At 37.5% G+C, this 27,643-nt stretch overlaps 2 protein-coding genes across 2 annotated transcripts in view; both read right to left on the reverse strand.

The window, feature by feature from the left end:
• LOC137287230 (uncharacterized) overlaps positions 1–27,643 on the reverse strand; it is a 66,238-nt gene that overhangs the window by 26,217 nt on the left and 12,378 nt on the right. The window lies entirely within an intron of this gene.
• Positions 642–22,896, reverse strand: LOC137286721 (NADP-dependent malic enzyme-like). The gene is made up of 13 exons (XM_067818704.1): positions 22,750–22,896; positions 19,530–19,674; positions 18,035–18,318; positions 16,234–16,309; positions 15,185–15,346; positions 14,084–14,187; positions 13,335–13,444; positions 12,632–12,729; positions 11,516–11,629; positions 10,949–11,060; positions 9,434–9,576; positions 8,353–8,523; positions 642–6,302 (listed from the first exon to the last, which is right to left on the reverse strand). The coding sequence occupies exons 1-13, from the start codon at positions 22,806–22,808 to the stop codon at positions 6,063–6,065; spliced, it is 1,818 nt and encodes a 605-aa protein (XP_067674805.1). The 5' UTR covers positions 22,809–22,896; the 3' UTR covers positions 642–6,062.

Here is a 27,643-nt window from a genome sequence, read left to right on the forward strand (position 1 = left end):
ACGTACGGACTTTTTTGTATACTCTATATATAACCAACATGTGTAATATTTTTTTGTTTTCTTTCAGATGATGATCGATGCACAGTGTATGAGTGTATGTGTGTGTGTGTGTGTGTGTGTGTGTGTGTGTGTGTGTGTGTGTGTGTGTGTGTGTGTGTGTTTGCATTCCCTATGTTCTCCCCGTGCTTCCAATTCACTGACTGTGTGATAAGTCTGTCGTAAAAGTTTGCCTGGTTTTCCTGGCACGTGTCCACGAGAGTCTTTGAGCAACTGACTAGTTCCAGCTTCAGAAAAGGTGTGAGCCACCTGGGAATACGCATTGTCATGAATGATTTTTTTCCACATACTCTACATTGATCTTGGGCTGTTATACGACGATCTTCCAAAATGGCAGTCTCCACTTGACAGACAGTGTCTTCATGCGCAAATTTGCCATTCGTGAGTCAGGAGAGTATTGAGTGTATTGATATTCTTGCCATCTTATGATTTGCTAAGTTTGATCAGCAAATTATTTAACAGAACTGGACGACTCTTTTAATGTGTTGCCATACACCTTCATTAGCAGTGCTCTTTGTTGATTTGGAGATGTACCTTCACCGATAAAATTTACAGCTTGGAATACATCAGAACAAAACTGCTGATGATTATAAAAACACTCACAGTTTATTATCTCATAGTGTCGGAACAAAGTGTTGTGAAGCTAAATTACATCAAGAGGGACGTGATAAATACTTGCAATACAAATCAATAAACCTTTTGTTATCACACAAAGTCAACAAAACAAAAGTGACATGGAAATGGAAAATGGTTCAAGCAAAGAAAGAAGATGATGAGATGATGGCAGTTTCTTATGTTTCAATGCGCAATGCATCCTTAAATGCTTCAATCATGCATGCTTCACTACTGAACACTTCACTCATGCTCAACCACTGTATGCATCAGCCAAAAAAAATAACACCTTTGTGAATAGACTAGAATGAGGAGGAAGTAAACAGCTTCACAGTTCATAACCATTTTGCCTTTCAAAACAAAAAAAAAGACAACCCAAAAACAATTTTCATTAAGTGTTCATTGTGGTAAATCTAAACACCATACAGACATTGACTGTTTGAATTAAATAATAAACACAAATGATGATAGTCAACGAAAGCAGTTGTAGCCTTAAATTTAAACAAATGCAAGCTGAACCATTAACTTATAAAAAACATTTCCAAAATTGTTACAAATACTAAGCTTTAAAGAAAAAACAACATGCTGCTAACCACAATCTGTGCTTTCCCATTGGTTAGAGGTTCCAATAAGTGAGTGAGTGAGTACGACTTTAAAATGCTTTTAGCAGTATTCTACCAATATCAGTTGCACCGGTAGCAAACTTGTTCACAGTGACTGGTGTCTTTGTGATTTTTTTGACAGAAACTTTGTGATATGTCAGAGTCGTTAATAAATAATCCTTTTATTGTGATAAATGATCCTATAAACCTGCAAAATTAATACAAAGTGTTCCAGTGAGGATTTATTCTCTTTCATCATAAAGCATGTGCTGTTTTATCTGAGAAAAGAACTGTACATATCAATTTCAATGAATTGGTCAAATGTTGCAGAAATTTTGTGATTACGAAATTGATGTAATGGAAAATTCATTCACTGTCACAGACAATTCCCAATCCCAAAATATAGCTGACAGGGTATAATTTGTCCAATCTGATCAGTGAATCAGATTTAATCACAAAGACTCTGACATGTATCTGAAATTTTCTGTTGCAAAATTCACAGAGACTCCACTCTCACCATCACCAAGTTCCCTACAGTACCGAGGATACCAGAAATGGGCTTCACACAATATACTGATATGGGGATCATACCCAGATCTTCGGTGTGAAAAGGAAACACATGAACCACCTGGCTACCCCACCACCCAGTTTCCACGGAGATTGAAACCATGGTTTGCATTCCATGATGATAATGGCACTGTCTATGATCCAGTATAACCAAATTGTGTGTGTATGTCACACACCACCAGAACAATTTCATAACAAACCATTTACATGCCTGCATAAATACATGCAGTCTAACAGCAATACTTCCAATATTTCTGACATTCAATGTAAAATATATCTGGACATAACAAATTTCTTTTGTCAAATACATTTCTGTTAATAACATAGAAGAGTTACAAAGATCAAAATAACAATTTCATGTCAAGATCAAATTTTGTTCAAAGATTGAGCCTTATTGTTCATGCACATTCCCTTTCCCTCGCAATTTTGGATAAACTTGACAGCAATTATTTTAATATTCAACAGCAAATTTGAGATTATCCCCCACAAACGCAGACAACACAGAGTATCTCTCATTCACACAACTCCCATATAAAAGAGATTAAGCATTTGAGTATTAGGGCAACAAGGATACTACTCAAAACAAGTAAAGGACCATCTAATTACTTTCACATAATGACAGTCATCTTGTCATGGACGATGACCTATGGTCCTGAGCCCATTTGAGCTGTATATATTAAATAGGTAAGGCTAAACAAAGTGAAATGTTTCTCGGGCACTTTTATTTGTGCACGTAGCAATTTTTTATTGCCATTTAAAAAAAGAAATTTAACTTGGTTGTGTTCCGATCATCATTTGTCCACTACGAGAATTGATGTCTGTAAGACCAAGTGTGACTGAATCTACAACCCAATAACATGTGCCAAAACTTCTAAAGCTGTATTTCTGAGAGAAAAAAAAAGAAAAAAGATATGTCCCTCCCTTGTTACTTTTTTTTTTATCAAAAATTAAAAAAGAGTCCTACTGTCACTTTGGAAAAAATGTGTCCAAGAAACATTTATTCTTTTTATGCAGCCAAAGCAAACATGTACATCTGGAAGAACACCAAAGAAATACAATTAAGTCAGATTACACCATAGGGTATGCTGTGTCCACTTGTTCAGCAGTTTGTTTTCTATCACTGGGATGGCGATTCTAATGCAAAAGGAGTAAGCTTTATTTATAAACATTTTGCATTATTGTGGACATTCATCCTCTTACAGGCCATGTGGCTGAAAAGGCTTAGCACCCCTCAAACCACCTCGAGCTCTGAAGTCTGATGTACACCTCAAGATCTGATTACACACATGATAATGACAATGTCAGCTTCATACTTAGTTTAAGTAGATCAACTAGCACATGGTAACAATGGAAAAGGACAAAAGTGTTTCAGCATGGGAGAAACTTGTTTATCATGTTCATAACATAACACAACTTAACTCATGGTGCTCAAGAGGACTTTCAATAATTACTCTTCCCAACTAAAACGTAACTTTACAACCATATTTTTTTCACACATTAAGCAAAGCAAATATGTTTACTGTCAGACTGTACTTTCTAAGTGAATGGCTACAAATAAAATGCAAACTTCATTTTAGTTTCACCTCACCAAAACATTAAGAAATAACACTTTGCTTATGAAATAGTACATAACTTGAAATACATATAAGATACAAGATAGATCAAACTTACGAACAAAACTAATTCCTGTAGAGATGATGAAATAATATCATCAGTCAAACAAATAATTAACGTTTAATCAAACATTCTGTTGCTAAAATGTGACATTTTAATGCCATAATGCTTACATTTTGATAAAGCTGAAATCTTTGATTTTCACAAAATTAATCCATCGTTCAAATTCTGATAAAGCTTAAATCTTTGATTTCTACAAAATTAATTCATCATTCAAACTATGGCACATAAAGTAACAAAACAGTTCAACAATAGTAAAACCACTAAAAGCACTGTGATGTATAGAATTAAATATCTTTAAATTGAAATGGAATACCAATATGATTGATTTCCAAAATGTTTTATGACAGATTGATAAGCAAAATGTCCACAATAACAATTTTAAAGCTGCATGTCACTTTGAGGACATCCACTGGTTGTTCATTTTCTTTCAATGTCATGTCCTAAACAAACAATTAAAACACCGGATCTATTACATGTCTCCTTTAAAAGAGAAAACGTCACCAACTAAACACTTGGTAACAACAAAACAAAATGAGATTTCAGATTTCTAAACAAAAATAAGTCAACAATAACAATTGTTACACAATAATCTCAAACACAATGTTAAATTTTAAGCTAACAGAACCTACTCCAAACTTCAATTTTTCAAATCAAGTTCTTGAAGAATATAACCGATACATGGCAAAAGTATTGTAACATGGATATGGAACTATAGTTATACAGAATTAGCTCCCCTTACCCAGGATATGGAGTAGAAAATCGCACTGACAAATACACACCATTAAGACAAGTAACTAATTCCCTCCACAGGATGAACAGTTCACCTTGAGCTCCAGAAAGACTGAAGATTCAACATCACAACTGTTATACTGTTAACAACAGGGCTTTACCTAGGATGGGTTGGTGATGGAGGGCAGTTGCAACCTGTCATAGATATGGGGATATTTTAACACGTGAGTATGATATTAATGTTCTCATAACTTCTCTACATGACAGTACCGGTACATTTCATGGATTTGACGACATAATTTTCCCAGGTGAAAGTAATAAACAATGTCTTAGAAAATCTTCTGTTTCAATGAATATTTATTGTTTAACCACCAAGCTTGCAATGATTGAAATAATGGCTTGCCCACTAGGCAGAAGCTGGCAACATTTGTCTTGGGCAGCCTAAAAAACTCTCCACCAGCCAGATTGTCCCGCTGATACTTTTAAATACCTCCCTCACGGAAACTTCATAGTAACTTGCCAGAAGATATATTTGAGCAGGTATCACTCTGAACTTTCACTATTAAAATTTTCAGAAAATACATCAATTTGATTATGTAAACCATTAAGTGGATTATTGCAAGTTTAACAGACTCTTTTCAAATGTCACAGGCTGGGGATGGGACCGAGTATCTAAGTTCATAATTATTGTTTTTAATTTGCTGAATTAATACATATTTGAAACAATTATTCTTGTTTGTTTTAGTTCATATATTTTCTCTGAAATTGTTCCAGTGGGTAGTATTTGTTGACCTCATAAAATGACTGGATGAAATCGGTACCAGCAGTGCCGGTGCCCCAGTAACCCTGGATAAAGCTCTGTTATATAGCTATAATCCTATACACTGAATCTTAATACACACTTCATCCATGTGCACCTAAGACCAAACAACACTGCACATTTGGAGAACAAGATATATATCAAAGTGTCTTCCTCTAATATTTCCACTCCTCTCAATGACTTTTTAATCATGTTTTGATTTGAATGTTCATGACCACGTGTCCTGACATGGCTCTTCTCATGGTCACAGTCAGACAATGACATGAATGAGTTTCATAGTGTCTAATGTTAGTTTAGTAACTGTCAAACATTTGCATAAAATTGTCAAACTATTGCAATACTGAGTTCATGATAACTGAAAAACTGAGAGTGAAAAGAGTCAATGACAATGAAATGATATTGAAACTCAAACTTTCCTCAAGGAGCTTCTCATGAAAAGACTGCAAACACATTAACAGGTAGCATTGAGAAATATCCTAATCAGATATCCAACATAGTGCACTGAGAGGGGATTTGACGGGAAATTGGAAATTTTACTCGAGACTACTCTCCCTATATAATAAGCAAACAGGACATTTACATCGTGTTTGGCCTTAGTGTCACTAACTTAAAATTAACATAATGATATGCTACCCATCATAACATGCTATATGTTGCAAAAATATTAGGGTATTTTTATGAAAATAAGATTTCATCAAAGTAAATATGTTTGTTTGTGTGAACTCCTGAAACAGAAACAACCTTGAAATATCCAGATTTATTGACCTTACTTCAAAAAAATATTTAACAAATGCTAGAACATTTCCTTGACTCTTTTTTCTTAGTATCTCGCTACAGTTTGAATATAGCAAACAGCTCTGCTGAGACCTTTGAAAATACTGAATATAAAAAACATATTTTTTCTACAAATACTCATATTTTCTTGAAACACCTATTCCTACAAAATTCACCACACATCACCATCCGCCATGACCTTTATTTCCTAAGCGTTTAGATCCTCACTGCTTCGGCCAGTCCCACGTCTCGGGCTCAAAGCTCTCGTAGTTGGTATCATAGATGTGGGATCTGATGAACTCCTCCTTGTCCCTTGGCTCTGGGTAGGTGGAGGCGAGACCATTGGCATACACATACTCCGCCAGATTGGTAGCCAGCTTGACGGACACCTCACGGATGTTGCTCAGTGGAGGATACACGCGGCCCACCTCAAGATCCTGGTCTGTTACGATCTTGGACAAGCTCTGAGGTAAGAAAGAGATGCATGTTACTTAGGTGTGGGTGATAATACCGATTAACCAGTATATTGCAATTTGTTCTTGACAATACGATACATAACACATTTCGTGAACTGGTTCACCTGATTGGAGTGGCAATTTCCACGAACATGATCTGTAATTTTCATGATGAAGTCAAAAATACTGATAACATTTGCAACCTTTATGTTATCATACATTAATAGTTTGGGGGAATGTTTATTGTTCACGTAATTGCATTTGTGTGACTATTAAACCATATAAATAAAGAAAAAGGGGCATCGAGTGCTGGTACCAAACAAACTAAAATGGCGGGTGCCGCTGCAAGTGCTTTTTCCAAATTTGGAGCAAAGTCTTCAATTGGGAAACATTTTTAGCTGATTGCTTGTAAAATCACATCTGAGCCCTGACACTTGCCAGAGGCATTGTTTGAAAAGAAAGGAAACTGTAATTTCATTACCTAAAACCATGTGATACACTTTCACAATATACTGCAATATATATTCCAATATGCCAACACATAACACAGTATATGCCAATACAAAACTTTCGACAATACCCAACCCTTATGTTACTTGATGTTTAATGCTGTGACATTATCATAAATAATGAGCTCAAAAGAAAAACACATGATTCGTTCATATTATCAATTTATCTGTCAACGCAAAACAGAATAACCATGTCATGCCAGAATAACAACAGTAATCTGAAACATTGGGAGTTCTTTAGCTTCTTTTGAGTTGCATTTCAACATTTACTTCCTGGAAGATTCTTGTTCAAAGCTGCGGAAAACTTTTACTGTCACTGAGTTATGTACTCGCTTGTGTTCATCTCAATAGGGTATCCTAATTTATTTCAGTAACCAAATAAATTGTACCCACCTCAGTCACCAAATATTTGTAGATTTCTACCCACCTCAGTCACCAAATATTTGTACATTTGTACCAATCTCAGCAACCAAATATCTGTATATTTGTACACACCTCACTCATACACAAGTCGGTATTTTGTCATTTTCCATCATTTGTTCAAATACACTTGCGTTTACATGATTGCTGTTTATATTTGATCTGTAATATGAGAAATAAGAATGACCGCAAGTTACCACGTTCAGGTCCTGAAATCGAAACTTTTCAATACATCTTTTTACCAATATTTTTTTGTGTATGCAGGCAAGATTAAATTTATCGAGTATTTACAAAAGTACAAGCATACTTGTACACAATGACTTAATAGGAATTGAGTTTTCACATAAATATTTATGTGTAATGTATGCAGATATGCAGCTTATCTGTATCTCTGTTCCTCTTACTATAATAATCTTATTAAGTTAAGCTGAGCGGGTAGGTACATGTAAGTAAATTTAAGACACAGGAATTCTTTGGGTTTCATTGCCACCAGCCAAACTACCAAAGATCCACATCATATAATATTACCTTCTCATAGCACTGTCAGATTTGTGAGTGAGTTTAGCACCCAGCAATATCTCAGCCAAATGGTGGCGTTCTGTTGCCAGACAATTCTTGATCAACAGCATGAACACCAATCTATGCAACTGGGATACTATGACATGTGTTAACCAAGTCAGCAAGTCTGACCACCCGATCCCACTGGACACCTCTCATGACAAGCATGGGTTATTGAAGATCAGTTCTGTGAGTTTTCAAGGGTACTGAGTGATCTCTACATGTGTTGTCCTAACAAATAATCATGCTCTATGTGAGTCATATCTTTTGACGGTAGATGTACTCTAATGTCTTGAACAGTTCATTATCAAAGGTAACAATAAAACCAAATCAAAATGAAATTAAACATGTTAGACTATTTACTATCATTAAAAAGGACTCTTAGTACTGAGACAGTAGAATCCATTAACAGTAAGACAAGAAATGGGTGACAATAAGCCTGTTTGTTTTTTAATGCCGTACTCAGCAATATTACACCTATGTAGTGGCGGTCTGTAGAGTAAATAACTGAGTCTGGACCAGACGATCCAATGATAAAGGGGTGACATTAAGCATACAGGTATTCAACCTACCCGAGCAGCAGCCAGGAAGACAACCTCAGGGATGTGCCTGACACCGCATGTGATCACTCCGAGAGCTACTCCAGGGAAGATGTAAGCGTTATTACCCTGACCTGGGTACAGGGTCTTCCCTCCAACTGTACATGCTGGGAAAGGGCTGCCACTGGCAAACACACATCGACCCTGCAACCCATGACAAAGGACAGGTCAGTGACATTAGCCATGAAGTGCTCAAAATAACAATGGCCCGTTTAGTAATACAAATTATGAAGACGAAATTTGGAAGTTCTATTCAAATCAGTCTAGCAATAGAAACAGAAACACAAGACCACCCACAATTTCTATTCCCAAACTTCTTTGGATTGACATTTTCCTCCAATGTGACAACAGAGAACAATAATTGTCAGAACTAGGCAAACCATAGTGAGAAGGTGAATGTTAATCACAAAGTATTATGATTAATTCAAGTCACTGGTTGTAATAAGCAACTGAATACCCTTTTCTAAGGCTGCAACGATTCACCGGATCTCGAGTCGATTAGCTTTTTCATATTGGACCCTTGAATTTATCATTTTCAATTCCATTCTTCGTCTAAGTAAAACATCAGATTTCAGTTAATTCTCAGTGTTGGCCTAAAAATTCAGTCAACATGATGATGTTTAGTAATAACAACTGTCAATCAATAATTAGCCCAGTGTCAACCAATCATGTTTCTCCTTATTTCAGGGGCTTGAAAATGCTCGAGTTAAAGTAAAAATTTTGATCAAATACCAAACAGAAACAGTGATAATGGTTATCGAAAATCAAAACTAAGGTGTCAGATTTGATTTTTGATGAACGGAACCAAAATGTTGCAGCCCTACTCTTTTCCTACTTTCAAAGAATAAAATTATTATGGCTTCAGTTTGAGCAGCGACATAAATATTTCCTCTATCCAGATGAATATCTTGTGTAAATGATAAACAAATCGATCTAAAAAGTGATTAATTCCACACAATTAATATTACTATCAAGTTTCAATTATCCATCAGAGTACAAGATCAGACGTTATTTGTGCAGTATGAATAAGTGACTTTTGAAATGTGATCTTTACTTCAGTGAGTGTGTAGGCTTGCTCTGCTGTGCACTCAGCCATTGATGTTGGGTTACTGAGAGCAAAGATGATTGGCTTTTCATTGATCTGGCCCATCGTCCTCAATACTTCCGCATTGAAAGCTCCTGGAACGGCCGCAGCTCCTGTAGTGTAGAAGTTTTGCATGTATTCAAGTCTCTTGTGCATCAGTGCTGATACATATAGTACTTGTGTAGTGTTTGAAATTCAGGAGAACAAAGTAGCTTGAGACTGATAACTGTTTCATGTAAAAAATATGTGCATCATCATTCTTGTGTCTGTATAATAACTAAGTATGGAAGAGATCAATTTTATGATCAATTACACTGGTCACATTAAGCATAAGGTCTGATCGTTTTTGTTCTGATCAATACATATATTTCAATTTCAAATATTTTTGGATAAAAAAATGTGGTGTAGATAGAAATGAAAAAAAAGACAAACATCCCCAACCCAACCCAAAACCCAGCTGTTTAGTTACCAATGCTATTGAAAGGTATTTGTCATGATTCTGTATCACTATATAATATGCTTAAACCGATTTCAGTATAGCTTTCAAATAACTTTCTTTAAACTGATAGTGACTTTGACAGTATGAGCAACACCAGTTGTAACCCACTGCTATCCATATTGTTTATTCTTCTTCAATTCAACCTCTGGAGTCAGCTTATTCAATAATCAAGTCTAAGATAATGTATGGCTACTGATACCAAGATTTCCACTTAGAGGTGCTGAGGTGCTGAGGTGCTGAGGTGCACTTACAAAATAAAAAGGCAGATTTTCAAATACAGCAAAAGCGTAATGCATAGCTTCAGGCTGATTTGAGTGCTCATGTATCCAAGTAACTTGTCTCTGGTTACCACATCTTTACATCCATTCATCACTTAAAAAAGTTTTCTTACTGCTTCTACTAACCATGCTGACAGTCATTATTTTTATCATAGGATATTTATATAGCACAAATATCCATGTATCTAGTTTTTGCTCATGGCAATGGTATATGGTTTCCTTGATCATTCTATATCAGTCTCAATGTCACATCATATTATCAATCTCAACTCCATGGGGAGTATACAACTCTTGCCGCAACTAGGCACACCAAATTTTGTTGAGGCACTCTCATCCTAGCGAGGTACCCAATTCACAGCTAGGTGTATGCATGTATTCATGTGGCCACCATCTGGTCAGATCCCAACGGATTTTGTGGGTTCTTTTAAGTGCACAGGGTTGTGTACGGTACACTAGGGGTTGTGACAACACTGAAAGAGTCTGCACACAATGTTGACTCCAAGGCTTTTACACCCGGTCACAGGTGGGCTCAATCCCGTCACCTCATCCTGCTGGATCACTAGTCTGGTACTTTAACCAGTTCACCCACCGCGCCCCCACATGGAATACTAAAAGTCCTCTGGGATTTACAGTCTTCAATACCTACAGCATGTACAGATGACACAATATTATGACTTTCATAATGTCTTTCCAGAATACAGTTGTTACCTATTAGTGCAGTTGGCTTAATTTCCTTCACTATTTCTTCTAGAGAAGTCATGGGTTTGATATCTTTGGCAAAGTCTTGTTTGTGTCCTGTAACACCTCCTGACGGACGGTTCTAGTTATGAAACAAACACATGAAATGTTAAACAGTAACAATGGATAAAAGCATTTTACAAAGTGGTTAAATATCATCCTTTAGTTCAAAAGTTATCAAGTATTTAACTTTTTTCAGTTTAGAATTTGGAAGAAATAGCTATTGATTATGTGTGACCGCATGCAGTGGAAGCTGTCAAAACCGGCATCTGTCCAGTCAGGCAAGTTGTCAACATCGGCACAAAATTTCAGTCCCATCCATGGTTTGTACATTTATCATCACCTCAACCATCCGGCACATTGTCTGAACCAGATTGTTTCTTCAGTCCCAAAGAGTGACGGTTTTGACAGCTTCCACTGTATAACATGCAATCCAGCAGCAACAGGTTGTATGATTTACTACAAGAGTAAATTGCTGCTGAATAAACTGTTTCTAAATATGTTTACACAAATGTACATAGTCTTAAGGATGCCTACATTGACAATTAGTCCCCTAGAGTCAACCATGTATATCCTGCTGAGTGCCTGTTCCCTTGTGGCACCTTCCTCTTCCATGGCAAGAGCAAGCAGGTAGGCAATACCAATAGAAGCCTGCAACATCACCATATTCTGTGTCCTCAATGTGTTAACATTTTCACATCAGAGTTAGAAATTCAACATGAAAGTGACTGTCAATGATAAACATTACAGGGGCTCTTTCATTTAATAACAATATGATGTCAATCACATCAAAGCTCTCATTGACATTAAGCACTGTACACCATTTCAAATTTCAGGCTCACTGTTTGCGGCCACAAAGTACTTTCTCTCCAGCCTGTCTTTAGTATCTCAGTAAATAAACGGTGTTTAGGTCTCTCTCATTTATTGCAACTACCCAATCATGGATCCCCTATGAGTGAGAAAGCATCTGTTGAATCTTGAGTTTGAGGGCAGCCTAAAGTGAAGCAGACATTCAAATTTGTTTTGTGCTAATACATGCTGACAAAGGATGAAAACAGGGATTTGGATTTGAATGAACAGCAAATCCTTGTGCTACCAAGTGGATGCAACTCTGTAACCTAATGACAGCATGCTCAAACTGTGAGAGTGTTTGTTGTCAAATGCCCCTCTCAGCAATATTCAAGCTATATGACAGTGGCCTGTGAATAATCTGATCTGGACCAAAACATCCAATGGTAAACAGGATGAGCAAGATCTACACCAACGGGATACCATGACATGTGCCAACATACAGGTTGTTCAGCTTGACCCGATCAAGTGAATACAAATGCATTGCATGACCATGTCACAACTGTTGGGTCTGTTATTGTGAAGGAGTGCGCCTTTGTCAGGTGATTTACCGAGACAAGATCGGCATTTGACATCTCAGTGTCAAGAAATCGTAAGCAAGGTGCTAACTTTCTTTAAACATTTAGCTGCATATATTTTTATGTTTCCTCTTCAGACTTTTAGGCAGTGAGCGCCACTATTTAATAAAGTTAACCTGACCAGTCGTTTGACCTTCCAGGTCATGCATATGTAGAGCAGCTTATGTCAAGCTGAACAAGCTGTAGTCAACAGGCTTCCAGCAGTGAACAAGGAAGGTGGACTTACCTCTCCAGCTCCCTGGAACAGGAAGGTATTGTCTATGAGTTTCCTCCCAGTGATACGTAGAGATGCAAACACTCCTGCCGCAGCAACAGATGCCGTTCCTGTCACAAACACCATGTTGAATTCTCGCCTTGAATTTGCAGCAATATTTTGTTAATAAACACATGACATTGATCTGACCTCATCTGTAATGTACCTGCCGAAACTTACCCAATAAAAAGCAATACAAAACGATACTATAACATGCTTGATTCTTAGAATTAAGGTTTAACTACAACTTATTCTTAATGTATGCAAAATCTGTTATTATGAACTTAAGAACAATGGTGGTAAAATGTCATGACTTTCTAGTTTCACTTAATTCTAGGATAGAGTGGAACTTAAATTACTATCTCATATGTCCTCTTTTGTTGTTGGTCTAAAAACACACACACAAACACCATTAAATTCTAAGAACATGTTTCTGTCCCGGAAACTATTTTCAAACTTTGCTTTATTGTTTGTTTTCTGTTGAGGTAATTTTGTGGATAACATAGCTTACTCTTGATGAATCCAATAACCATTGGTGAACTAGCTGATCCTGTGACAGCCAAGGGAGACAACTTGCAATGACAGTGACAACTGGCCTAATCCTGCCACTAAAATGAGCAATACAGTAAGCTTGTAACATTGGTACTAACATGTACACACCACAAACACTTCTCACCTTGAATGTCATCATTGAACATGCAGTATTTGTCTCTGTACTTCTCAAGGAAGCGGAATGCATTCTGATTGGCAAAATCCTCAAACTGGATCAGCACATTCTGACCATACCTATAAAAAGAGACCTACATGTGACACATGGTATCATGAAATCATCACAAGGGGCATTATTTCACCAGGGTTCTATTCCACAAAACATCCCCACTACGATCTTTATAATCCAATTCTTTGTGATCAAACGGGACTATCTCCCTCAACAATAAGATCATGGAACAAGACCTTGCCTCATAAGTTTCTATGTGGACAATCCGGCTTACAAGTAGGCTTGAAAAAATATCATCAACAATGCAAAATCAGACATTCAACAACACTAAAAGCATCTCATTCAGTAATCTCTGTAAGTGCACAAATGGGCACAAATCTAATTTAGGATATGCCAATTTACCAACATTTTATCTTTCTAACAAACAGAAGCTTAAGCACACTGAACAGTGGTTTAACTTTCCAACTACAAAACAAAAATACATAATCACTGAAACCAATGGCTCTAATTAAGAAAACCCATAATTCACTAATAAAATTTGAAGATAACTAACACATTCACAGTTTAAAGATTCAATCAAAATTTTCTATAATAAATGCAAGCTGAGGTTAAGAAAGGATATCTTAAAAATCATTAGTAATAGGTATAAACCTGATCAGTTAGGAGGCAACAAAACTATGTCATTTCTTTAAGAATATTATCCCTACCTTCGTGTTGCAGCCTGCATGAACTCATCCACAAATTCATCATATGCTTCGCCAGTCACTCTCTTTTGGTTAATACCGATGTACAAGGGATCATTTTGGTATCTCTGCAATGGACATAGAGTGTAGACTATGGACAATATAATCAGAAAGAACATGGGGCAAACATATTGTAATGTTATTCAAATGAAATCTTTCACTCTGACTCATTCCACAGGGTCTGCATGTAGGCCTGACAAATGCCTGAACTGCACCTAGTTAGCATGCTGCAATGTAACAGAGACTGTTCAAAGCAATACTAAGCCCAGTTCACTCTCAGACTAATCTTTTGTTTGTTGTTTTATGCCGCACTCAGCAATATTTTAACTATGTGGTGGTGGACTTTTGATAATTGTGTATGGACCAGAGAATCCTGTGATCAACATCAACTTATGCCCATGGGATATGATGACATGTGTCAACCAAGTCAGCAAGTCTGACTGCCTGATGCCTCTTATGACAAGCATGGGTTACTGAATAGATCTAGCTTGGACCTTCACAGGTTAAAGTAAGTACAAATAAAACCAAACATATCCTCTGTGAGCATAAAGCAAGTCTCATAGTCTGCCTGTGTTATCAGATATTTCAGTGAGTGAGTGAGTTTAGTTTTATACTGCACTCAGCTATATTCCAGCTTTATGGAATGATCCCGTTAGTCGACAAGCATAGTCGCCTTTTATGGCAAGCATAGGTTGCTGACGACCTATTCTACACCGGGACTTCATGGGTCTGAGATATTTCAGACCTGGTCAGGGGACAATACTGATTTCAAATCTACATTAAATTTCCGTAAACATTTACATTAAATTCATGTTAATATCCTTATATGAAGGAAAATAACATGGTCAGAGATGACTCAGATAACTCTTATACAGACATGACAAAAAGGTAAAAGGGCTTGATGCATTTTTGACATTACCACATTGTTAAACAAACTCAATCAAGAAAATAAGAACCAAATTAAATTTCTTCATAATTTCCCTGAGGGTAACCAGTTTGAAATCCTACATAAATCACTGATTGTCAATTGTACTATTTCTTCTGCTCTGTTCTTCTTTCACTCACCTCGTTATTTGTGCCTACGTCAAGCATGATGGGAAGACACTGATCTGGAGGGATTCCGCCAAGGGCTGTGTAAAGTGACAGTTTACCTACAGGGATACCCATTCCACAAGCACCAAGATCTCCCAGACCCAAAATCCTCTGGCCATCAGTAACAACTATAGCCTGAAACACAGGAGTTTATTATGTCACGTAACCAGCGTACATTTCAACATTTCTTGAAAGTGAGCCCATGTGTCACTGGCCCTGAGTTACGTGGGTCATGTCAAATAGGTGTACTGTTGTTTTTTGAAGTCATACTTGAATCAATTTTGCTTGAGTTGCCAAGTGAAAACAAACTCGTGATCATAGATGAATTTCCGAGTCACATTTATGGATGTGCAAACATGACAAGCCTGTATCTGTACAGTGAACCATGATAAATAATGGTGTGTGAATGGCACAAGGCCGTTGTCCAGAATGATCACTGCGTAACATTTTTCTTGTTTCTGATCACCAAACTGACCTAAAATACGATGACTAGATTTTAGAGAGTATCATAATGCATACATACTCTATACAGTTTTGTCCTTTGTACTATTTCTAATGCCAAGGTGCACTTTTTGATGTAACCAAACAAACCACGTTTCTTATAATTTTATCTATGAGGAATGATTGCAGGGTGTCAAGGATTTGGAGGGGCATTGAAATTAAATGTATTTGTGGTGGTTAAGAAATGAAACAGTATAAATAATCTACTTCCAGTATATTTTGTTACAGACAAGAACTTAGGTCATTTACTATCAAAAAATGTTGTTACAGTTTGGATAAAGATTGAGACAGAAAGGACATAAAGCACTAGCTGACACTCAACAACAAATTTCATGATGAACTAGAAGACAAAAACACATTGACAATTAAATGCTAGGAGCTCCAGGTGGCTTGAGAATCACCTGTGTCTTCTAGACATTCCTCAATAAATGAGCCAAGTGTGTTGGAAGAGTAATTTTCGAATACAAGAAAAGTACCTCAAAAGGACAAATGTGTATTTTGCGTAACAAGTCATCACTCACCTTAATGTCCCTCTCTGGCCAGTTGCAAATCATTTCATACAGATGGCCCTTATCATTGATGGAAAGAAACAAGCCCCTGAAAAATGAAGACAACTAATTTGAATGTTATAAAAACATTTCAGTCATTATGAACGATTTGTTCAAACCAAGTCAGTTGTAATTTTCCTAACATCTTTCCTACAACTAGAAATCAAGCAAAAGGATACATTTATGAATGTAGAAAACAGGTTTTCCTGAAGTTTCACATGAAATCTACCATAGATATTCCCAGCACGAATGGAAAGTCTTCCACCTGTAAATTTGAATGGACCTAGTGCAAAAAGACTTTCACCCATAACCCCTCTAAATTTTAACAAGATGCCTATAGAGCCATGCTATCTTTGATACCAGGATTTGTAAACTACCACATAGCCATACAACATGTGTAAGTCAGGGACAACATTCATCTTGACAGAGGAGAATGTGGAAGAATGTAAATACTGTGCATTTTAAACTTAAGGATATAATTCAGTTAATCATAATAAGAACCCCTTTAAGCAGTGTTTGCCATGATGCAGAAAACCTGCGTATTTGACACACAGATTATCTCAAATATGCAGTGAAGTTAGAAGCTTGCGTCATTTTTACGCATTGCTATTGGGTCCTTTGATCAGATAACCTTAACTTCAAAGACTAAATGTTTGCCAGTTAACTATTCAGATCTCACAAAATATCTGATCTACCTCACCTAGTTTTTTCCCGTTATTAAACAATCACAGTTGATGTTTTGATGAAAGTTCGAAACTAAAACTGAGCCCTAAAAGCATGTCCTTGACTCCCTCTCATGACACCAGGGAGCCATGAATCTCAAGATGACTCTTAAATTTGAAAGCCAAGAGCAAACACTGCTCTAAAGAAAAACAAGCACTTTACTAATTATTAGGTAAAGCAGTTACGCAAATTAGCATGGGTTTCTGTTTTTCTTCAGCCTCTTCATTTAGCCAGAGCTTGGCCAGTTTGTGGATTTCTATTGTTTCTAGCGCATGTGACCAGGTCTGGAGTTTTGTATACTCTTCTCTGGTCTGGTTCCTGCTGCCAAGTAATTTGTGATATGCTTTATGTTTTGTTTTAAGGGTTTTATCAACAGATCCACTGTGATGGATCATCACATCTAACAAAATAAATCAGGGATGGCTGAAGGTCTAAACAATGTATCTAAGAGGTTAATATGAAATTCTGAAATCTGATAGCCCAGAGAGACAGATGTGGGTACCTGACGCTGATAAGCGGGACCTCAACCTCCTAAATACTTTCTCCCCGGACTAAAATGAATCTTGATTGATTGGTTTGAATTGAAATCTGCCATCTCTGATAAATCCTTTGCTAAATCTCGCCATGTTACTACTGTTACACATAATGCTCAACATATTCTGAGAGTTTCTCACACATAAAGTTTGTCTTGACAAGACTTAATTATTTCCAGGTCACTGACAAATAGCTGCAACACTGAAATATGCATCACTGAGTGAGTGAATGAATTTAGTTTTACGCCACACTCAGCAATAGTCCAACTGTATGGTGACAGTCTGTACACATCTGAATCTGGACCAGACGATCCAGTGACTAAAGGCATAAGCATCAACCTACACAATTGGGCTACGATGAAATATCTCAACCAAGCCAGTGAGAGTGATTACTTGATCCCATTGGTCGCCTCTTACGACTATAGTTTACTGAAGATCAGTTCTAACTTGCTTTTTCACAGATTAAGCATTAACAAACAACAAATACCACTTGAAATCCAACCAGCCCTAAACTTTACCTAGGTCTCCGAAACACGACACCATACTCCTGACAAGCCTGACCAACAATAGGCGTGTACACGATGGGCATCATTTCTTCTGTATGTTCTGTCAACACGCGGTAGAAGAGACGCTCATTACGATCCTGCAGTGCGGTCAGGTACACATAACGGTCAAGGTCATTTGCACGTTTGTAGAAGTTTGTCATGACTCGGACAACCTGTTCATCCTGGCTTCTGACCGCTGGTGGAATAAGACCATGGATTCCCATCAGCTGGCGTTCCTTCAGGGTAAAGGCTGTGCCCTAAAATAAGAAAAATCTGCATGCATAAACCATGTCATCCTTGATATCTCCAGCGTATACGTTCCAATAAGTCTCCACTATACCTTGAATGCATCTACGGGTCAGCCCGATAATTTTATTACCTCCCTTTTCTGGCTCCGCATTTTCACAGTAGCCAATCAGCTAGGCTGCTGTTATAAACAAACTTGCCAGTGTCAACAAAGGAAGTGGTCGCAACTACAAAGGTTTGCTCGCAGTGCGACCCAGATTTTAGGGAAATTATACAAACAATTGACAGGTCCTAAACTTTAAAACTACATATGCAAGAACTCCTTCTAACTCTTCCAAAGAACCTCTGTATGGTTTCTGTTGCTAAGTTTAATTGGTTAGATAATTTGAAAAACTAAAGTGAGTTGTGATTGGTTCGCTCAATTTCCCAAGGAAGACACCTGACTGGATAAAAGACAGCCAAGGGAGGTAATAAATTTATCTGGCAGAGACGTAGATGCGTCCAGGGTATAGTGGAGACTTATTGGAACGTATACCCTGGAGATACCGAGGGTGAAACCATGTGGGACCATCACCATCTTTGCATCACTTCTTCTTCAAATAGCATTCTTTGAAACTAGGTTCTAAACATGAAAGCAAGCATTCAAAGGCTGGATCCATCATTGGTTTGGAAACATGAATGAAAAATGCAGAATATACAGAATTAATAAAATCAGCAAATGAAGAAGAGAGTAAACACACAACATACACACAGTTGTCAACAGGCAATGTTAAAACCTGTACTTTGTGTTTTGGTGTCTGCTTAAAACCTCATTCGGCACTACCTACCTGTATGAAAGAAGTGGTTGACATCATCAGGAGATCCACATAGTTGGGCTGAAAAGCGTCAACCAAGTCACCAAGCCTTACCAACCGATCTCATCACTTGTCTCTTAGAAGATGTTTGGGTTGCTGAAGAATACTTATAACCTAATGCTTTAAGCATCCCACAGTCCCGTCATGGAACAATGAATGTATGGGTTTATGCCGCCTGAGCAATATTCCTGCAATGTAACGACAGGGGACACTGGAAAAGGGTATAACACATTGTACCCATGTGGAGAATCGAACCTGATTCATCATGACAAACATATGCGTTGACTATTAGGCTACCCCATTGCCCCTGTCATGGAATAAATTGGCCCTGACCATTAATGAAAATGTACTAGAAAATATCCCCATACCTTGTTTAGTTTTGGGTTCCTAAGAATGTCCATCCCTCGAACCCTGGAGTGGTTGATTAGGTACTTTGCAGGCCTTGTTGACACATGTGGTTTGTTTGCCTTCCTTTCTGCACTTGTGTGTAAGCTTGAACTTGCTGGGATACATCTAAAACAAAAAAAAAAAAAAAGAAAAATGACTCAGACCACACTCAATAAATTTACACAAGTAAATTATTTACTTGTCATACAGAAGCCAGTGGCTTAAAGTTTGCTTTATGGCTGAAATTAAACCTTTTATTTTCAATACTGAATTTTTAACATCATATCAATCCCACAACCTTACTTTGCAAGATAAATAGAACATTATTGTGCCCTGTCTCATGAAACTGTAATTGTGGGATATGACCTTTATGTAACTCTGGCAGTCACCATTGATAGAGAATCTCTTATCCCCAATAGCGAACATAATATCAGTGGCATGTAGTGCTTACGAGAATCAGGGGTTTACTCAACTACTGGCGGTCTGGCCTGTAGCCAGAAGATTGTCAAGGGGGCCTGCTTTGTTAGAGGTCAGCTGGCAGGTGTGCTTGATGGCTTGTACTAACGCCATTCATGGTGCCTTATTCAGAGGTTTGGGGCCTGGCATGGAGGAATGTGAAATCTTTTGCTGTCAACATTGCATGATGCCTTATAGTGGTGTTCAGATTGATAGAAATAAAAGATGATGTGTCACAAAGACTAAACGACCAAGCAATTGATCACATTTTCTCACAATCGAATACAAATGATTTTGTCACTATAGTTTTAGCGGTAGAAACACCTCACGATGCAACATATTTTAGAAATCGTCATGGCCTGAAAACATGTTTAATTTTTAGAAAACTCACTTCATTTACTGAAAAGTCATTACTGAATATTTCTTGAAGACTCTAAGTTTATGTTCACAATATATCAGTCATCACTTTAAGGTAGCAAGTTTAGCACACTATACTTATCTACAATAACAACTTGAATAAGAAAATCTGAAAAAATTATGCTAACCAATTTTTGGGATGACTGCTCATTGGTAAAGAACCAACAATTTGAGATTTCAACCACAGTTCCCAACACAAATGCGCTACAGGTGTATTCACAAAAATTTGTCTCAACAGAACTAATTGGTTTGTTGTGGCAAGACAGGAAAATAAACAAGGGTCTGTAATCTTCACAAACTTAACAAACACAGCTATTGTCGACATGATGTAGTGATCAAACACTTGCAGAAAAAAATCTGAAGCTAACGGTGCAATGAGAGGTGTTATGATTCACTCACATGAAATGAATTGTAACAGTTCATGAATTCATTATTTGTGATCCCAATGACCAAACATTCATAATGTTTTAGAAATGGGTGTTTTCACTGGACTTTGGGTGTGATTGGTCGAAATCAAGATATGCTATAAAGAATATATCCTAGCCCGCCAAGATGGCGCCAACACTCTTATACATTTCATTGGACACCTGTATAATTATTGTTGCGGTATACTGAGTTTTCAATTCTGTGAACATGGTCAAAACATCTCTACTAGTACTATATATTTTGCTACCATTTCACTGGATATATTTAGGAGACAGACATACTGTGTTTGGAAATTAGGTGAATGTTAGACTGAACTGACGCTCTAAAGTTCACTTCAAACTGAACACTGTTTGATTTCAAAATCAAATGTGAAGAAATGTTTTCAATTAAAACTTTGTGTTGTCAATTGAGAATTTAAAACACAATACCAATAAAAGATTCACTGGACTCTCCAAATTATGAGAATTCTTTTTTCAAATATTTTGTTTCCATTTTCATAAGATATCACATGTTAGAAAAATTATATGTTACATGACATTAGGGTGAAGCTCTGACAACAGCATTAAGTTTTAATTTTTGACTATAGTTCTGAGTTGTAACTAAGAATATTAAGTTCCAACCTACTTCTAAAACTAGTTTAACTGGAACCATAACATTCTTTCTCATGAGTTGTGGCCTTAAAGTCTTTAGGTTCTTAATCTTACATCATGAGACTCAGAAGATGTAATTAATCCCGGAGTGTGGTGTGCAAAATTCTGTATGATTCGGAGGGTTAGTTATAAATGGAGATAAAAAGAATGTTTGTTTTTGTTCAACATGAACCATAATGACTGTAACTTTTGAGAGACAAAACTGATGCATACCTCTTAATTAAATTCAGCCCAAATGGCTGCACAGGTTAAATTGGGAACCCAATCATTAAACATGACACATTATTTTCCTTTTTGCATTCCCCAGTTTTCACACCAAAAATAATAAATATTTCAGATCCCTTCAAAGCAGGATAATGTTTATACAAGATCATTTGGGGCTGGTCCAGTGTTTGATAACTCACACCTCCATGCTTCAAGCCTTAATCAGGGCCTGTGCAGCATACACATGAACAATGCATCCCTGACCAGCAGGTTGGATTTGGAATGTTTCTGAGTGTGACCCTTAACGCCATTCACCAAATTTCAATGACAGTCACATCATAAATGATTTTGACCTTTCACATTTTAACACCTAGTGAAAGAACTTTTTTGTTTGATATCGGGATAGCACTGTCCCACTTTTGAGCCAATCACTGACATGGGAAAAAATACCATCCCATCTCCCTCTCTGCCCCTCCCCACTACTGCCATCTGAAGAGAATTACCTGGGCCACAGCTACTGTGAAGCCGCTACGGGATATGTTTGCCACCAAGATAGAAAAAGAAAGGCTAAGCCCAACCCAAACTCAAACTTTAATCTTAAACCCTTACCCCAAAACCCTAACCTAACACTGAATATCAGAGGCCAGGGTTATTGATAAACGCGGTAAAATAGTCACAAACTGACAAAGTAAGGCGGCGAAAATATTCTATAATCGCACGATAATCCCAAAACTAAGGCCCCTCTAATAAGTCTCTATTACTGTACTACTGAATTAGATGATGTACGGGCAAGGTACACCAGCAGAAATAAGATCGATATCATTGTCATAAATAAATGCTCTGGCTCAAATCGATGCTGTAATTAAAAATGCATGCAGTAATTCAGTCAACGCAAGAAATCTAAACAACACCCTCTACTTGCAAAAGGTACACTCTCACAGATCAGCTGAGAAAATGACATTGAGAGGGTAACAGGGTCAATCGTGTCAAGGCGAGACAATAATGTCCTGAAATACTACGCACCGGATATAATGAAACACCAACTTACTTTTGAACCACTGATGGTGCCACCTTTTGGGCAACTCGAAGCGAAAGATTCACAGCCATTTTCAGTAGAATAATTAGCCAAATATATTGGCGTTACCGGCGAAATGAACTGCTGCTATGGTGTCAGAGCCATCTACCGGCAGCAAGTGCTTGAAGGGCAGGTAACTTGGGGAAGCGTATTTACTCGTAAAATCATGCAACAAAAAATGAAAGGAGAAAATATTATTTGTATAATAAATGCAAGATACAATTTGCTTCTATGTATCTGTTAGTTAATTGTTAATACAAATTTAAGAAACATGTAGAGGAAATATGTTAAAGCAAAAAATGGTGACTTTGCGAAAACAGAAATCTTCACGTTTACTGCACGTGAAACTTTGGGTCAACACCCTGAACTGTCGCCCCACTTTGAGAGTCATCCAGACATCAGTGAACACAGAGATATAGAGTTGCCGTTGACCTGCTCTCGTTAACAAATAATGCGAAACCAAATCCGAAGTTCAAAAGCGGGAACAAAATGTGAAGTAATGTCACTGGGTGTCACAAAGCAAATATAAAATGTAGGTTAAAACGTTTCAAAAGCAGCGGGTACAATGAAGTCAGAACACCCGAATAAAACACAATTGGTAATTTCTATAATGTCGTGTCGTTTTAATGGCGTTATGCGTTCAGCGTAACAAAGTATAGTTGGGTGTGAATTAATTAAGCTTCAGAGTGGGACCGTTCAAAAAATTTTGGCTCGGGGTGGTGGTGGTGACACATCATGGGATCGAGGGTTGAACGAACCATCGACGTTCAAGTCTCAGGGCAGACTATCTGTCCTCCATATCACGCAAGCAGTGAAAATGTCACCCAAAAAGATCAGCAGATGCATGAAATATTATTCAGCAAACGTCAAGCTAAGTCAAGGTCTGTGCCCGTTCAAACAACATTATTTTAGTTACTGCCCAGTCATCGATCCCTGCCATGCTAAAGCCCAAAATGAACTAAGTCATGATTTCATCGACTTCTGAATCCCTCGTCACCGAGGCGTCTTTTGAATTGAAATGGGTTTATTTGCTACTATTAAAATTATATGTGTTCAAAGTAAAGGACCACCCTCCAGCCCCATGCTTGTCATGTACGAAATCAATGCACCCCTCTCCAGTTCATGTGTATAAAATGTGTATAAAATCTTCAAACACTGATATGTTCAAACCAGTGCTTTACTTGTACTGTCTTTACTATGGACCAAGCACTGCTTGATATTCCGGCAGCATCTACTCCTGTTCTGCACACCCTGGCACACAGATTTGTTAACAATGTGATGAGAGTCAAATTTGGGGATCTTGAGAGTTTGGGCAAATTTCGGGTTTAGACTACCATAATTCTGGTGTCTCTTCAATCTTCAGACAGTATGTAAACAATGAAGATAGCTCTCAATTCTTGTGTCTTTGTGGATATACGTCATGAACAAAGATGCTGTTTAAAGTCTCTTTTCAGTATTTGTTGACTACCATCTTGCATAATGCTTTCAGTTTTGGTGGTGATTTTCTCTTTGCACGTTTACAAGATTGTCTAGACATCTCGCCGTAAATGACATCAAACAGTTTTGGAGGCAGAGTTATCCCCCTTGATTACATCTATGACACCGATATCGCATTTTACTGTAAAAGAGCATAATCTGATGATGATAAACATTTGAAGGAAACGTCATCAGTACACGTTCCCTCCGTCATATATCTTATAACAATCCTTATTGAAATGTGCTCGCTCAGTAACAGCCCGTAAGAATGTGAAGCAACAATCCGTTGTATATGTATCCAATCACAGTAATTCTCATTTCATGTAATAATTTTGCAAACCAAAGTGTACAACTGTATTTGAATAGAGCCTAATTGTCGCTTTAATGAGTCAAGAAGCAACCATGTCAAAACATTGATTACATGACAGTCTCGTTTCCTGTTTAATGGGTTCCGTCCTATTGTGCAAATTAGTGCTATAACCAGTCCAGAAGTTTTAGACTGTCATTTAACTGGATCCATAAATATTAATCAGTATGTTGATAAGTCTTAGCACTTGTGAATTGCAAAAATACGCTCCTTCTAATCCTTTCAAACACGTCGTACAGCGAACTCTGACAAACGGAAACTTGGAAATCATGGAAATCTCATAACGAGGCCCTGTCGCTATGAACGTTTGGCGATCTGGTACGCAACTGATATGACATCATCCTCACTGTGCGTTACAGAACCACGCTGAATAAGCGCAAAAAACACATAACAGGTATAACCAGTGAGCCAAATGCATTGTGAATGATTTTAAAACCTCATCAAACAGGGGCAGTCTGTGATACCATAGTTAAGGTATGCTGCCTGAACCTCGACATAGACTATAGCAATACGGTGTTATTAGTATAAAATTAAAATTCATTTGTAAATACCATTTTTTATGAAACCGGGAAATGGAATTCAGTTTAACCAGAGTTGTTTGTGGTGTCTTTTTTCACTTTCACACGAGAAAATTCGGATCGGGTGAAAAGTAGGTCATTGTCTGAATAGGTTAATGTGACTTGTGTTTCAGTATGTTTTGAAAGTTTACAGTGTTTTACTTGCTCCATGGCAATCGCGTCATCAGCAGCGCGTATTACACGGTGTGGTCTACTTGGTTGACATCATCATCATCATCATCATCATCATCAAGCAGCGACATCAACGAATGTCAACATCAGCACCACCAATAATAATGATAATCATAATAGCAGCGACATGAACAGCATCACCAATAACAATAATCATTAAGCTGCTCCTGCTTTCATATTTCCTCGAATGACCCATTACTCTGCATGGCAGCTGTAATCTGAGGAAGAGATTACTGTTGACTTCAGGAGTGTGATTGTTGTTTCCGCGTTTCCGCTAACGGACGTAGGCACACTTGCAATTACAGCTGATCTGTAGCCCCATCCTTCCCCTGAATGTGGGCCCGTGAAGATCCAGGTTAGAACTGACCTTCAGTCGTAAGGGGCGACTAACGGGATCGGGGGGTTAGACTCGCTGACTTGGTTGTTATCGTATTCCAGTTATGCAGATCGATGCTCATGTTGTTGATCACTGGAATGTCTGGTCCAGACTCGATAATTTACAGACCGCCGCCAAATAGTTGGAATATTGCTGAGTGCGGCGTAAAACTAAATCACTCATCTGAATGTAATGGAAAAATGTTCTTCATTTCTATAGTGTTCAGAAGATGATATAAAGAACTACAAATATTGACACAGGTTATGTCGGGATTTAATTTATGTAATACCAAAGCGTATGGCACGTTTGTATGTTAGGATCAAGCCTGACCTCGATTTAACCTGCCACATATAAAACAAAACTTCTGTATGAAACGAAAACGAATATTCCTTGCAAAGTTCAGTGAACATAGTTTCGTCATGGTAAGGAAGGTCTACGAAGCAGTTTTCAGGTACACGCCTCAACACCCGGTGTCTCATTGTCTGTGTTTGTAATTTTGTATACAATGTGTTCGTGTCGTCGTTTTCATAATCGAGATGTTTTGTCCATGGTGTTTGGGGACCGTTCACGCCAGGGAAATATGGTGCCGTTTTATATAGCCACCACCATTATCAGTCACGGCATATATTGAATGTCCACATTTCACTGATAATTTTTTTGAGAGCAGTTTAGGTAGGTATACCCTACTCAGTGGAGACAAATATATATTTATAGTTAGTAGAGGTCTTGCGTTAGAGCAGATACGGTATGTCCATTTGGTGAATGAGTGGGTTTGACTTGGGTCCGCTCTCACTCTATAGTATTTCAAGCTATAAACATTCACGTGTTATATACATTACTGCTTTATTCGTGCGGCAAATATTCTCTTCAGATATAAAATTAGTTAATGTGTATGTACTGTAACACCACAGTGCAGGTACTGGCATACAAGGTCAACTTGTCATACAATATATCACGATTGTAAAACTTTAGTCATGACGAGATACTGCCAAAACATTGTGCTCTCAAGCCGCGGTACGATATGAACGTACATATAAGGAATACGATACGATAAGTAACCTAAAAACCTTTAATTTTAACACCAACTGCAAAACACCTTAAGTTCAAAACAAAAACAAGGTTTAAATGAAGGAAACATTACTCTGAGAAAAATCACATTAAGCTCTTCTTTAAAAACAAGTATAAAATAGATTAAAGGTTGTTGAAACCAGTTTTCCCCCCAGTGCTGGGGGGGATTTAGTGAAACGTTTGAACTCCGATTTCGCGGGCTTTTTTTTCATCGCGTTTTTTCAACTTTATAGGTTGAATTGGCATTTTTGTATGATTTGTTTCGGTAAGTGCATACCGAAAGGTACCAGAATCTGCAAAGTTGTGTTTTACGTTGCATGTGACCTTTAAACAATACTGAGGATGAAGACTTTTATGGATAGACGACTTCTTTCTTGCAGTGGATGAGACGTTTCGGTGTAGATTCTAACACCGTTATCAAGCGAAAGAAACTAAACATATGGACAAAGATAAATATATACATGGCATGGACGTGAGTTTATACAGTTGAAGGGGTTGGTGTGTAGTGTGCTGACATGAGGCTCGTCGTGATAAGAGATGACAAGCCAGTGGGCAAGGGTGGGTTATTTTTGGTTAGTTGATCGTAAGCCGTAGGGGTGTAATAACCTTGATTATAATACTGTTATAAACAGAAAACATAGAAAATAGACCAACATCTTAATATGTGCTGATTTTAAGGAAAAAAACAACAACTCAAAACAGTCTATCGTGACAGATAACGCGATTCGGCAATATTCCAAGTTAAACATCGATATATTTCGCGGCCCATTTTAAGTATCGTATGGGGATATACGACAATGTAAAACGTCTTATCGATTCACTGTATCAACG

Source organism: Haliotis asinina, chromosome 6 (genome assembly GCF_037392515.1).
Source record: "Haliotis asinina isolate JCU_RB_2024 chromosome 6, JCU_Hal_asi_v2, whole genome shotgun sequence".
In the NCBI taxonomy this organism is placed as follows: domain Eukaryota; kingdom Metazoa; phylum Mollusca; class Gastropoda; order Lepetellida; family Haliotidae; genus Haliotis; species Haliotis asinina.